The sequence below is a fragment of the Dryobates pubescens genome, chromosome 1, assembly GCF_014839835.1.
Source record: "Dryobates pubescens isolate bDryPub1 chromosome 1, bDryPub1.pri, whole genome shotgun sequence".
Classification (NCBI taxonomy): domain Eukaryota; kingdom Metazoa; phylum Chordata; class Aves; order Piciformes; family Picidae; genus Dryobates; species Dryobates pubescens.
The window spans coordinates 37,143,546-37,156,857 of record NC_071612.1 but is presented as its reverse complement, the minus strand read 5'-3'; the positions used below and the strand labels follow the sequence as shown (position 1 = coordinate 37,156,857).

The window sequence follows — 13,312 nt, the reverse complement described above, 5'->3', positions numbered from 1 at the left end:
CCGGCTAAGCAACCCCAGCTCCCTCAGTCTCTCCTCACAGGGCTTGTGTTCCAAACCCCTCACCAACTTTGTTGCCCTTCTCTGGACTCATTCCAGCAAGTCAACCTCCTTCCTAAACTGAGGGGCCCAGAACTGGACACAGTACTCGAGGTGCGGCCTAACCAGTGCAGTGTACAGGGGCACAATGACCTCCCTGCTCCTGCTGGCCACACTGTTCCTGATGCAGGCCCGGATGCCATTGGCCCTCTTGGCTGCCTGGGCACACTGCAGGCTCATGTTCAGCCTACCATCTACCAGTACCCCCAGGTCCCTCTCCACCTGGCTGCTCTCCAGCCACTCTGACCCCAGCCTGTAGCTCTGCATGGGGTTGCTGTGGCCAATGTGCAGAACCCGGCACTTGGATGTGTTAAATCTCATGCTGTTGGACTCTGCCCATCTGCCCAGCCTGTCGAGGTCCCTCTGCAGAGCCTCTCTACCCTCCAGCAGATCAACTCCTGCCCCCAGCTTGGTGTCATCTGCAAATTTACTGATGACTGACTCAATGATCCAGATCATCGATAAAGATGTTAAAGAGCACAGGGTCCACTTGATGATCTTAAAAGTGTTTCTTCCCAACCAAAAGCATTCCATGGTTCCTATGTGTGTGTGCATGTGCATATACAATCTTTGAAAATGTGTCCCTTCATTCAGCTGTTCTTGAAAGACAAGCACTTGACAACAGCTTTTCTCTTTTGAAGATTACTCTGAATTGGGAGAACTTCCCCCAAGATCCCCATTGGAACCAGTGTGTGAAGATGGCCCCTTCGGGCCAGTGAAGGAGGAAAGGAAACGGACACCCCATGAGCTTCGCGAGTTGTGGAAGAAAGCCATCATTCAGCAGATACTGCTCCTCAGGATGGAGAAAGAAAACCAGAAGTTACAAGGTTGGTGAAGTTCTTGATTACACTCCACTGTAGTACAAGTTCACTTTTGGTTTGCTCTGTGGCCTTGGCAGCAGCTTGGACCAAGCGATAATGAAACATTTCAGGAGCATAAAGGTAAATTAGTTCAGCAGCATCTCCCTCGGCAATCTTTAGTGTCAGTTTGGTCTAGTGGGGGTGTCCCTGCCCAAGGCAGGGAGATTTGAACTAGATGATCCTTAAGGTCCCTTCCAATCCAAACCATTCTATGAATCTCTGTATATGGCATATAGTATCTTCAAAAAACAACTAAACAAACCCAAAACAACAAAATAAAAAACAGAACACCCCTAATCCCAAACCAGAAAAATTAGACATACAGTGTTTCAGAAGGAAGAGGATTCAGTTTTAGGTGGGCTGCACAATGAAGTTCTAGGTGAAATTAGTCCATTTTACAAACAATAAAGAATATTAACTGGTGCTTTCACTGTGTCACTTTCTAGCTTCAGAAAACAATCTGCAGAACAGACGTCTGAAGCTTGACTATGAAGAAATCACACCATGCCTGAAAGATGTTACTTTGATTTGGGAAAAAATGTTGAGTGCACCTGGAAGGTCAAAGACAAAATTTGATGTGGAAAAAATACACTCTGCTGTTGGGCAAGGTAAGCACTGTTTGTAATTGTGAGTTACTGGAATGCATATAAATTGAACTGGAAAAGGAAAGGGGTGACCTCCCTTAACCACTCCTTATAACCAGATTCTCACTAGAAGGGTTCCTCAGGTTGCTGAAGAAGTGATAGTGTTCAGTGTCTTCATGGTTATGGGAATGTAAGTAACAATCCCTTACAGTAGTAGGTTACAGTGTCGGTGTTCTTTGAAGAATATTTAATCTCAAAGGGAAGTTTTACAGTGCCTCAGTGTCACACAATTGGTGCAGTCTGATTTTACAAATTAAAAGTTGAAATTACATAAAAAGGCCTGGATAATAATATCAAAGAAATTGCTTTTGAAAAATTAGTGAAGAATCTGTCTGCACTGTTATCTGGAAATTCCCTGTTCCAGCCTGGGATGCAGACAATACATGTGGATATTTCTGGAGAACAAGGCATTGTGCCTGCAGTTGTCACCTACAGTCTTCCTCAAAAGCTGCAGGGCTGAGCAGCCAGCCCCTATCTCCATTTCCTTAAAGTTGTATAAGCTAAGGGGGGGTTTAAAATGTTCTAAGAAAAGGGGTTATTACTTGAATTTTGAGGCCCATACTACAAGAAAGACATTGAGCAAGTCCAGGGAAGGGCAATGAAGCTGGTGAAGGGCCTGGAGAATAGGTCTGGTAAGAAGCAGCTAAGGGAACTGGAGTTGTTTAGTATGGAGAAAAGGAGAAGAGACCTTCACACGCTTTAGAACTTCCTGAAAGGAGGTTGTAATGAGGTGGCTGTTGGTTTCTTCTCCCTGTAACAAGTGATAGGACAAGGGGAGATGGCCTCAAGTTGGACCAGGGGAGGTTTAGGTTGGCTATTAGAAGAAACTTCTTGATTAAAAGGGTTTTCAAACACTGGGACAGACTACCCAGGGAGGTGGTTGAATCCCCATCCCTGGAAGTGTTCAAAATCCACAGAGATGTGGTGCTGGGTCCCCCATGAGGGACATAGTGTAGCACCAGAATTAGATAGAATTAGATAATGGTTGGACTTGCTGATCTTAAAGTTCTCTTCCAGCCAACACAATTCTGTATTCTGTTCTGTGATTCAGTGTTGTTTGTGCCATGCTTAGACCCAAAGGCTTTATGCTGAGTGCTGTGTGTAGCCAATGGTGAAGAGTGCTAATCCAAAGTGCTTTTTATATTTCTCTACAAATCTTTCCAGTGTCTAAATGAAGCATCAGGAATACACCACTAGTAGAAGTTTAGTGTTTTAAACATTGCAGCTGCCTATAAGCAGTTACTCAAGCCAGTTAAACCAAACTGTCCTTTTGAGTTGTGTGGGTAAGTTCAGGTTCCTACCAATATCATAGAATCCTAGAGTGGTTTAGGTTGGAAGGGACATTGGTTTCTTGTGTAGATGATTTAACCTAGTGCTGAGTAAACTGTGTGTGTAACAACAGACTTGATTTTACTTTCAGTGTTTTGCATACAGATGAAAGCTACCTTTACCTCTCTGAAGAGGTTAAGTAGCACCATTCCTTCTCATTCAGAAAGAAAGTCAAGTTTTAAAATATTTTTAGGTGCCAGTCATCCAGCAAACCCAACAGCAAAGCTAGAAACTCAACACCAGCTTCCTGACTGGTTGTCAGCTTTCTGTTGTAGGCTCTAGATCACATCTCTTCTGCACATGTTGATGCTCTTGGCATGCTTGCACCCTAAAACTTCCTGCTAGCAACAGTGTCAGTGACAAATGTTAATTAGTGCTTTATGGGAAAATTGAGAGGTAAGCATCTAAATTTTCAGAGGCAGATATTGCAGTTCTTGCTGCCTCTTCTAGTACTTCTCAGACTGGATGTAAGCAGTAACCTTAGAGTTAAGCAGCTCACCTTGTTTCTCCCTTAAATCTTTTCTGTTACGGTGCTGTCTGTTACTGGTTGAGGAAGTCTAAGCACTGTAGTTGGATTTGCTTCTATGGTCTACTGGAGACAGCAGATACAGATCAAGCAGATATGGATCTTCAGTTCCTCAATCCTGTTAGCTCAACTATAGCTGAACCTTCAGTCTGACTACAAATTACTGTTTTAATGACTTTCCTCTCTCAGGAGTACCACGTCACCACCGTGGAGAGATCTGGAAGTTCCTAGCAGAGCAATACCATCTTAAACACCAGTTTCCAAGTAAACAACCACCGAAGGACACGCCTTACAAAGAGCTCCTAAAACAGCTAACTTCTCAACAACATGCCATACTTATTGACCTTGGTAAGTACAGGAGTGGTCTGATTCTAAAATGAGGGGGTTGTGGTCTCTGGAAGAGAATTAAATGACAGAAGCTAACACACAGAAAGTCTCTCAGCATTTAATAGCAGTTTGTTGGGAAGAATTGCTTTGAACCTAGTATCTGTTCCTTGACACCACTAGGAAAATGTGCATTTCAAGCACAGGGACCCTTTGCAGCATGATAGAAGAGGTTGCTAGATGCAACTGTTATGCATCTGTATGTCAGACCTAGACAGTGAACTCCACAGGCATCTGGAGTAGAAATAATCAAGAAAGAAAATCAGTATTTACAAGGAGGCTGTTGAATCCTGTGCTGTTCATTCTTGATGCCCAGTGTTTGTTGTCTCACTCAAATACTTTCATTTGAAATAAGACAGAAGTTTTGCTTTTTGCACTTTTTTTCATAGGTTCATTGAATGGTTCTGGTTGGAAGGGACCTTAAAGTTATCTAGTTCAAACCCCCCTGCCCTAGGCAGGGACACCTTCCACCAGACTAGGTTGCTCAAGGCCCCATCCAGCCTTGCCTTGAACATTTTTGGGGAGGGGGCATCCACAACCTCCCTGGGCAGCCTGTGCAATGTCTCACCATCCTCGTTGTGATGAATTTCTTCCGAATCTCCAGTCTAAATCTGCCCTTCTCAAGCTTCAATCCATTCACTCTTGTCCTATCACTACAAGCCCTTGTAAGCCTTTTCCTTTTTTAAAGGATAGCTGCTATCAATGGGTATTTTTATTTACAATAAAATAATTATGGAAGAAGCTTTTTAATGACAACTTTTAAAGGCTCTTTTTTAAAGCAGGTTATTCACACTGCCTGATTTTAAGCAGTAGCTGGCTTCTAATTAGGGAGAGTGAATTGGTCTGTGAAGGCACATATGCTAGAGTCCATTAAGTTTAGGAGAGGTTAGGAATCACAGAATCACAGAATGTTAGGGGCTGGAAGGGACCTTGAAAGATCATCCAGTCCAACCTGCCCTGCCAGAGCAGGATCAGCTATACCAGATCACACAGGAACACATCAGGTGGGGTTTGAATGTGTCCAGAGAGGGAGACTCCACAACCCCCCTGAGCAGCCTGTTCCAGTGTTTTGTCACCTTCACAGTGAAAATTTTGTACCTCGTGTTTCCATGGAATGTCCTATGCCTCAACTTCCACCCATTGCCCCTTGTGCTGTCATTGGGCATCGCTGAGCAGAGCCTGGCTCCATCCTCTTGGCACTCACCCTTTACATCTTTATAAACATGAATGAGGTCACCTCTCAGTCTCCTCCAAGATCAAGAGCCCCAACTCCCTCAGTCTCCCCTCATAAGGGAGATGTTCCACTTCCTTAATCATTTTTGTAGCTCTGTGCTGGACTCTCTCAAGCAGTTCCCTGAGGTCCTTCCTGAACTGAGGGGCCCAGAACTGGACACAATATTCCAGATGCAGCCTCACCAGGGCAAAGCAGAGGGGGAGGAAAACCACTCTCGACTTACTAACCACACTGCTTCTAATACAGCCCAGAGAACCAAGGCTCTTCTGTTTGAAGTGACTGGTAGGTGGGCTTCAGACAGACTTTTGGTCTTCTTGAGCCGTTTTCTATTTTCGCTCACATTTATTCTCTACAGAAACCTGGTCTAGGAGGAGATGTAGAGGGGAGTTGGAACTAGATGGTCTTAAAGATCCCTTCCAACCCAAACCGTTCTATGATTTGCTTTTCAAGGCACACAAAGTTTTTTCTTGTATTAGAAAGAAATTTAAAAAAAGAAAATCTAACTAGAATTAAATGTTTGGTTTAGGGTAGGAGCAAAAGAAATTGCTTCAGGTAATTGCAAAACACCAGGCTTTATATGCCTCAAAAACAATTATGCCATTCTTAACCCTCTCTTTTAATTTCCCTGATCCTCCTTCTTTAATCACACTTAGTTCTCTTGTGTGAGATTGTCTTCAACTGGTTGACTCTTGTCACTTGTAGAAGGAGGAGATAACAAAACCCCAGCACATTTAATGAGACCTAAAGTCAGTACAGTCTGTCAGATGTATGGTCACTAGTAAATGTGGTTACTGTCTCTGATTGCTGCTCCCAGATGGTTTTGTACAGGTTTTTATCAGTACTAGTGACCTCTCCATCTCAGCAGCTCCCACAAGTCAGCCATTTGTTTTGTGAACCTCACAGAGGTAGTTTTCAGTGCCCTCTCTCTCTTCCCTCATGAAGGCTGTTCACTTTTCTCTCCAGTCCTGCCCTCAGGCAGCACATGGCTGCACTTCAGCTGGGTCAGAATGGTCTCCATGTTTGCCACGCTTGGTAAAGTGAGTCAGAGTATCAAGGCAGTGCACAGAAAACAAGTATCTGGAGAAACTGGTGTGAGCTGAGGTGGGCAGGGTGATGTCGATGCTGTCTTCACTTTCCCCTACTTGACAGGCCTGCCACATTTCAGCTCAGCTCTGGGAAGCTAACACTCCAAGGCAGCTGGGACTAGGCTGTTGCAATGTAGGTAAATTGTTTCCCTCCAGACTTTGTCACACCAGTTGTAGGAATTCCCCTGGCTCTTACTGCACCTCCCTTTTTTGGAGAGAGATATTTATTTGCAGCCAGAGGTCATTTGTCAGCAAGCACCTATTAGCCAAGTCAGCATAGCAATGAACATTGGGCTTCTGTTATGCTGAAGTGCCTCAGTCAGTGTTAGCGAACACCTTCAGCTGCAGAGAGAGGGATGGGACAACTCCTGGACAGCAAAGAGCACAGTTAGGTGGAGGTTGGTTGGCTCACAGCAGATTGGGGCTTGCTGGCTCAGCAAGCTTTTCATGTTTTCTGCCTGGTTCAGCACAAAATGCTTTCTCACCTTAGCTCTGCTTGTAGAAACAAATGACTGCAAGTGTTGGCAAATTGGTAACTTCATGCTGGTTTTCATGCTGGGGAGTTATTTGCTACCCCATGAGGTGAGGGAAGGATTGGGCCCTATTATTTCAGTAAGATGAAACTAGAAAGCTGGAGACTTCCTAGTTTCCTAGTAATTCCCATTGAAATAGAGTCACAGCATAGCTGGGTAGGCAGGTAGAAGAAATTTGCATGTGCTCACTTGTGTTCCTTCAGGCTGTCAGAAGCATTTTCTCTTAAATCTTTAAGAATCCTTCTAAAAGCTTGCACTGAAAGGAAAAAAACAACACCCAGCAGTGTTCTTGCAACATGTGGTTATAACATTTAACAAAGCTTTCCCAAATCAAGCTAAAGAGGTCTTGCTAACACAGTGTGAGCCAAGGATGTCATAGTATCACTCACACTTTGTTGGATCTTAATAGTGAGAATAAGGGGAGCAGTGTGCACTTGAGTGCAGAGGTAAAAGCAGCTGCTTTCCTGGCCCAGTTCATGTCACAGTGCTATTTCATTCCCTGAACAAGAATAAAGCCACGATTCCTTTAAGGCTTTTTTTTTGTGTGTGTATATTCCCTTTTGTGGCCCCACCTACACAAATAATGCAGTCACTGGGGGTTTTAGGGCCTGAGCACCAAAGTCATGCTCAGTAAAGGACTCCTGTTCTTATTAAGATAAGGTAAACTGACTTCCAGATGCTATCAGTGTAGGAAACCACTGTACTCATCATTGAGTGCTTGCTGAACATAGTAGAAAATTATGTTTTGGTTTATCACATTTCAAAAGCAAAGCAGTGTAGCTACTTACTTTTTCATTCTGATGCTCTTGAGATATCACAGTTCATTTAGAGTCTCTTCAGCAGGGGCAGGAGTTGTTTGCTCTGAAGTAAAACCTGAAATTCTTAGTTAAGGCACCACGAGGAGATTCAGAAACCAGCTTGTGAGTTTAGCAGTTCTGCTCCTCCTCCATTTACTGTTTGGGTTCCTCAGAACTTTGCATTGCTCAGATCTTGTTCTTTGTTCTTGCTCAGATCGTAACTTTTCTTCACGCTGTGTGAGTGGCACTACACATCTGCCTTTAGACTTTCCTGTAGTAACTTATTTGGTCACAGGAGTCCTTTGCAAAGGAACACTTTGGAAAGCAGGGAATACTTCTGTAAACTTCAGCTCTGTGACAGCCCAGCCAGGGAAGACCTGCTCAGGAACTGTATGCCAGTGTCCCATGTGACAGGCAAGAGCAGCTAGCATATGGTAGGCAGAAGGACTCTAGCCCAAGGCTTTGTCTTCTTGAAACAGGAGCTCTGATATTATCTGGCAGTACAGCAGCATTCCAGGAGCTTGAGGGTGGGGTGGTATTTAACAAGTGGGCAACTGAAAAACAAGCTCCACTTAATACCAGAACAAAAGAAGTATTCAAATGTCTTGTCTGTTGAGGTATTTCACAGGGAAATCTGAGAGGAGGAGGGTTGTTGTTTTTTTTTTTTTCCTAGAAATGAAAATATTCCCTTTTGGAAAAGTTTTTGACAAGTGCAAAAGTGAAGCCTTTAATGCCTCTGTTCACACAATCAAAGAGTGGTTGTGGTTGAAAGGGAGCTGTTGAGATCATCTAGTCCACCCCTGATGCTCAAAGCAGCATTGTCTAAAACAGGTTGCCCAGGACCATGTTCACTCAGGTTTTGAGTACATCCATAGATGGAGACTTCACAACCTCCCTGGGCAGCCTGTGCCAGCATCTGGCCGCCCTTACAACAAAAAATGTGTACTTTCTTCTTACGTTAGGTGGAATTTCCTGTCGGTCAATTTGTGCCCATTGCCTCCTGTCCTTTAAGTGGGCACTGCTGAGAGGAGCTTGTCTCCCTCCTCTTCTGCTGCTGCATATTCATGCAGATGATAAAATCCCCTTGAGACTTTTCTTCTCCAGGCTAAACAGTCTCAGCTCTCTCAGCCTTTCTTCATAGGAGAGATGCTCCAGTCCCTTCATCATCTTGGTGACCCTTCTTTGAGTATGTCCATCTCTCTTTTACTGAAGTGCCCAGAGCTGGCCACAGGTGTGGCCTCACCAGTGCTGCATACAGGGGTAGGATCACCTCCCTTGATCTGCTGGCAATGCTCCTCCTACTGCAAAGATGCTGCCAGGACACATTGCTGGCCCATGTTCATCTTGGTGAGGATCAGCACCCTCATGGTGATCCCCAGCATATACTGGTGCATGAGGTTGTTCTTCCCCAGGTGCAGGATGTTTGTCCTTCCCTTTTTTGAACTTCTTGGTGTTCCTGTCATCCCATTATGGCCTCAAGGTGCACCAAGGAAGGTTTAGATTGGATAATAGGAAAAATTTCTTCACTGAAAGGGTCATTGGGCACTGGAACAGGTTGCCCAGGGAGGTGGTAGAGTCACCATCCCTGGAGGTATTTAAAAGACATTTGAATGAGGTGCTAGGGTCATGGTCTAACAGTTGTGTACAAGGAGATGTTAGGTTATGGTTGCACCGAGTGATCTCAAGGTCTTTTCCAAGCAGACAATTGTATCATTCTATGATTTCTCCAGCCTGTCACTTGTGCTGGTGTTCATGGGACACTTCCTGGAGCTGACACAGCTGAGGGACAGGGCAGAGCAACCAACTCAATTCTAAAAGAGTTATTTCGGCCAGGTTAGTGAACTGGATCAGTTCATGGAAAGAGTCTCACATTGCAGGGAGGACCCTGGATAGGGATAAATGCAAGGAGGGAGGTGATGAGACACATTTAATGGAAGAGAAGGCACGCAGAAAAAGGAAAGGGAAGGGACCTCAACCCAGCGAGCTCAGAAGTTCTAAGTCTGTGTCTGAGTCCAATGGTTGTCTAAAAGCTACAAACACTAGCTTAAAAGTTCTTAAGAAAAGAGGACTCACTGAGCCACTGAATCAAGGCTCTAGCTATGACAGGTAACCAGCCCCTATAAGTCTTGTAACAAACCAGTGAAGGGCCAGCCTTAAGAACTGGTTGCTCAGCTGTTCCCACCAAGAGCCTGTCCCCATCCCCCTGAAAAGTTCTGAATGAATCTTGCACCTACCGTAATGAAACAGCAGAGTATGAGTCAGTACTTTTGTATTGTTCCCTTTCTTGATGGTGTTCCTGTGGGTTGACTCAGAATCTACCTCTCAAAATAATCTGCCTTTTTGAATGAGTGTTTCATTTGATAACATGGCAAAGGTTTCTTGTGGTTTGTTGTTAGTTTAGTTTAAAGTCACTAACTTTGGCTCTTTCCACAGGGCGCACCTTTCCGACGCATCCGTACTTCTCAGCGCAGCTGGGAGCTGGGCAGCTGTCACTCTACAACATTTTGAAGGCCTATTCACTTCTGGACCAGGAAGTAGGATATTGCCAGGGCCTTAGTTTTGTAGCTGGAGTCTTACTACTTCATATGAGTGAAGAAGATGCTTTTAAAATGCTAAAGTTTCTCATGTTTGACATGGGCCTGCGGAAACAGTACCGTCCAGACATGACAATTTTACAGGTAGGATTTCAGTTTTGCTAACAGAAGGCTGCTAATGCCACATCATCAGAGTGCAAGAGAGGTAGCTCTGGCAAAATTTGGACTTCAGCTTAAATTCAATTCTCAAAAATAGGGGAAGATAATCTGGGAGGAGAATACAGCATCTTCAATACACCAGTTTCAAACAAAAAGACTCCCAGGGACATGATGAAAGCCATAAACAAGAAGAATTCTGTTACGTTATTGTATGAGGTTCAAATGACCCTGCAAACGAGGTGACCCTCCCTGGGTCTCTCAGGTGGCTTCTGAGTATTTGTTTTCTTCACGTAATTCCATCTAAACATTAGCTGACAGGTATCTTTCACTGCTTCTAGAGTGTGAAGCATGGGCCTTGCTACTGTGAATATTAAAAGACGTTTATCTGTAGTCTCTTTGTTCTTACTCTGCACAGATCCAGATGTATCAGCTGTCTCGACTCCTTCATGACTACCATCGAGATCTCTATAACCACTTAGAAGAACATGAGATTGGCCCCAGCCTCTATGCTGCTCCCTGGTTTCTCACCATGTTTGCCTCTCAATTTCCCCTCGGATTTGTAGCCAGAGTGTTTGGTAATTTTTCCTGAAATTTCTGTCTTTTCTTTTCAAAGTGTTACATTTGTAATTCCAGTGTTAGAACACCATTATTATCCCACCTGCTTCAGACACCCAGGAAGAGTATTTTACTTACTGTTGATGAGCAGAAGTACAGCAGAGGTCATCTTATGGAATATGTATTTACAATCAACTGAAAAGAGAGAGGAAAGCATACAACAGTCCCAAAATATCCAGTCTTCTTATCCTCATCTTTACCTTTTCCCACCCTGTAAGCACTTGTAGAGAGGATGTGAAATTGGTGCCATGAAGTCATGGTGTTATGACAATGGCCCTTCAGCAGTGACAATTGTTAGTTTCCAGCTAGAAAGAGATGTAACAAAGGTATCATCTGAGAAATCTATCCACCTTCTCCGTTAACATTGTCTCCAGCAATGTCAGTGGAAAATTAATCTGTGGTTTTAAAACACTCACACAGATAGTCCTTGCAGTTTAAATATGGATTACTCTACAGAAATAGAGGGCTTTTAATCTAATGTTTCTTTTCCTTATAGTTTTAGCCTGACTGATGATCCCACTTTCCAAAAATCATAGGTTGGAAGTGATCTCAGAGGTCATCTACTCCCACTCCCCTGCCATGGGCAGGGACACTTCTCAGCTAGACTTGGCTGCTCATCCAACCTGTCCTTGAACACCCCCAGGAAGGAGGCTTCCACAACCCTCCCAGGCAGCCTACTCCCGAGTCTCACCACCCTTGTACCGAAGAACTTCTTCCTAAGATCCAGTCTAAACCTGCTCTCTCTCTGCTTAAAAGTATTACTCCTTGTCCTATTGCTGGACACCCTCATGAAAAATCTCTCTGCAGCTATCCTGTAGGATCCCTTCAGGTATTGGAAGGCAGCTCTAAGGTCCTCCCAGTGTCTTCTTGTGGTGGTTTGAAAGGAAAGGCTCTGCTTTCCTTCCCCCACTGAGAAAGAGACCACGGCTAAACCCAGTCGGAGAAATGAGATTATATTTTACAAGGAAACAGATTAGATGCAACACAACAAACACAGGTATTTTACAGTATATACAGGAATATACAGCAAATGAACTCAACCAGAAACCAGACCCCCCGCAGAGGGGGCTTCCCCCTGTGCCCCCTTCAACCCCCTACCTCCCTTCTCCCCCAAAAGAGGTAGAAGAAGAGACGAGGACAGTTAACAGGGCAGGAAAAGAATAAAGGCCTTGCACAGGGAGTTAGTATCTTATCTTAGTTGGCCAGAATCCCAGAAGCAGATCCAGCCGAAAGGGACAGTGAAGGAAGGAAGACTGAGAGAAAGTTCCCAACTCCCCTGGGTCCAATCTCTCCTCCCACAATCCTACCAATGAAATTCGTTTAGACTACCAAAATATTTTACAAACATTTAGCCAGTGTGCCCCTTTCTTAAAGGCACAGCGTCAAACGGCCACACTTCTCTAGGCTGAACAACCCCAGCTCCCTCATCCTGTCCTCATAGCAGAGGTGTTCCACCCCTTGGATCATCAAATGTTTGGAAGCACCTGAACTAAAGAAGAGCTAAATTCACTTCTGTTACCTGCTTTAGAATCTATGGAAGTAAAGTTCTCAGGTTTTAAGTTCAATTCCAATTAAGAATTTACCTCAATCTTATGTTACAGCTCTTCAGTTCATAGATTAATTGTTTGGTACTTGAGGAGATGCTTTATTTATTTTTCAGTTATTTATTTTTTAATTTCTTTATGTGGTACTGCATCACATACTGAGCAGGGTGGATTGGAGCTTTCTCCCAGCCTGTACTGACATTGAGGGTTGCCCCATTTATTGGAACTACAGAAGTCAAGAGCATTGGACACTCTTTTATATCCAAAAGTAAAATCTCATCTTTACCTCTAAAACACAGTTCTAAACCTGAAAAAGGCTGGAGGTGACTCTTTGCTAGTGGCTGTTGTTAGCAGCATAGCAAGATAGGATCCCATCAGCTCTGACCCATGTGTAGAGCACACATAATATTTTCATTCCTCGCTTATCAGAACTCCTGGGATGAAAGCCTATGGTCTTTTAATGTTGGAGTAATTGATCTATAAGTTCACCAAGAATGTAGGAGTACACTGCCTTTTTCTCACATGGTGTCTCTGAACCTTTCATATATGAAGCTGTTTAATAATCCCATTGTTGCAGACCACTTCCTTTAGATTTCCATAGAGTACTTCTTGTAGGCACTGGAGGGTAGAATCAGACTCTCAGTGATAGGACAAGGGGCAATGGACACGGACTGGAACACAAGGAAAAAATTCTTCACTTTGAAGGTGGCAGAGCACTGGAACAGGCTACCCAGAGAGATTGTGGAGTCCCCTTCGCTGGAGGCATTCCAAACCTGTCTGGACATGTTCCTGTGTGATTTACTCTGGGTGACCCTGCTCTAGCAGAGGGGTTGGAGTGCATGATCTTCAGAGGTCCCTTCCAACCCCTGCCATGCTGTGATTCTGTGATCTTAAAAGCAATATATGAAAGAAGTGGGCTATAAAGAGGTTAACTCAATGACTGTTTTATGAGTGAAATTGCAAAACTGCTTT

The 13,312-nt window shown here is 44.1% G+C and overlaps 1 protein-coding gene across 6 annotated transcripts in view; it reads left to right on the top strand.

Moving 5' to 3' along the window:
- The window catches only part of TBC1D1 (TBC1 domain family member 1), a 110,221-nt gene that overhangs the window by 86,971 nt on the left and 9,938 nt on the right, over positions 1-13,312 (top strand). For all 6 annotated transcript variants that reach the window (XM_054164117.1, XM_054164090.1, XM_009896556.2 and 3 more), the window contains 5 exons: positions 738-923; positions 1,403-1,564; positions 3,645-3,803; positions 9,922-10,166; positions 10,597-10,756. In XM_054164117.1, coding sequence (XP_054020092.1) covers positions 738-923; positions 1,403-1,564; positions 3,645-3,803; positions 9,922-10,166; positions 10,597-10,756 — 912 coding nt within the window. The remainder of the gene's footprint in view (positions 1-737; positions 924-1,402; positions 1,565-3,644; positions 3,804-9,921; positions 10,167-10,596; positions 10,757-13,312) is intronic.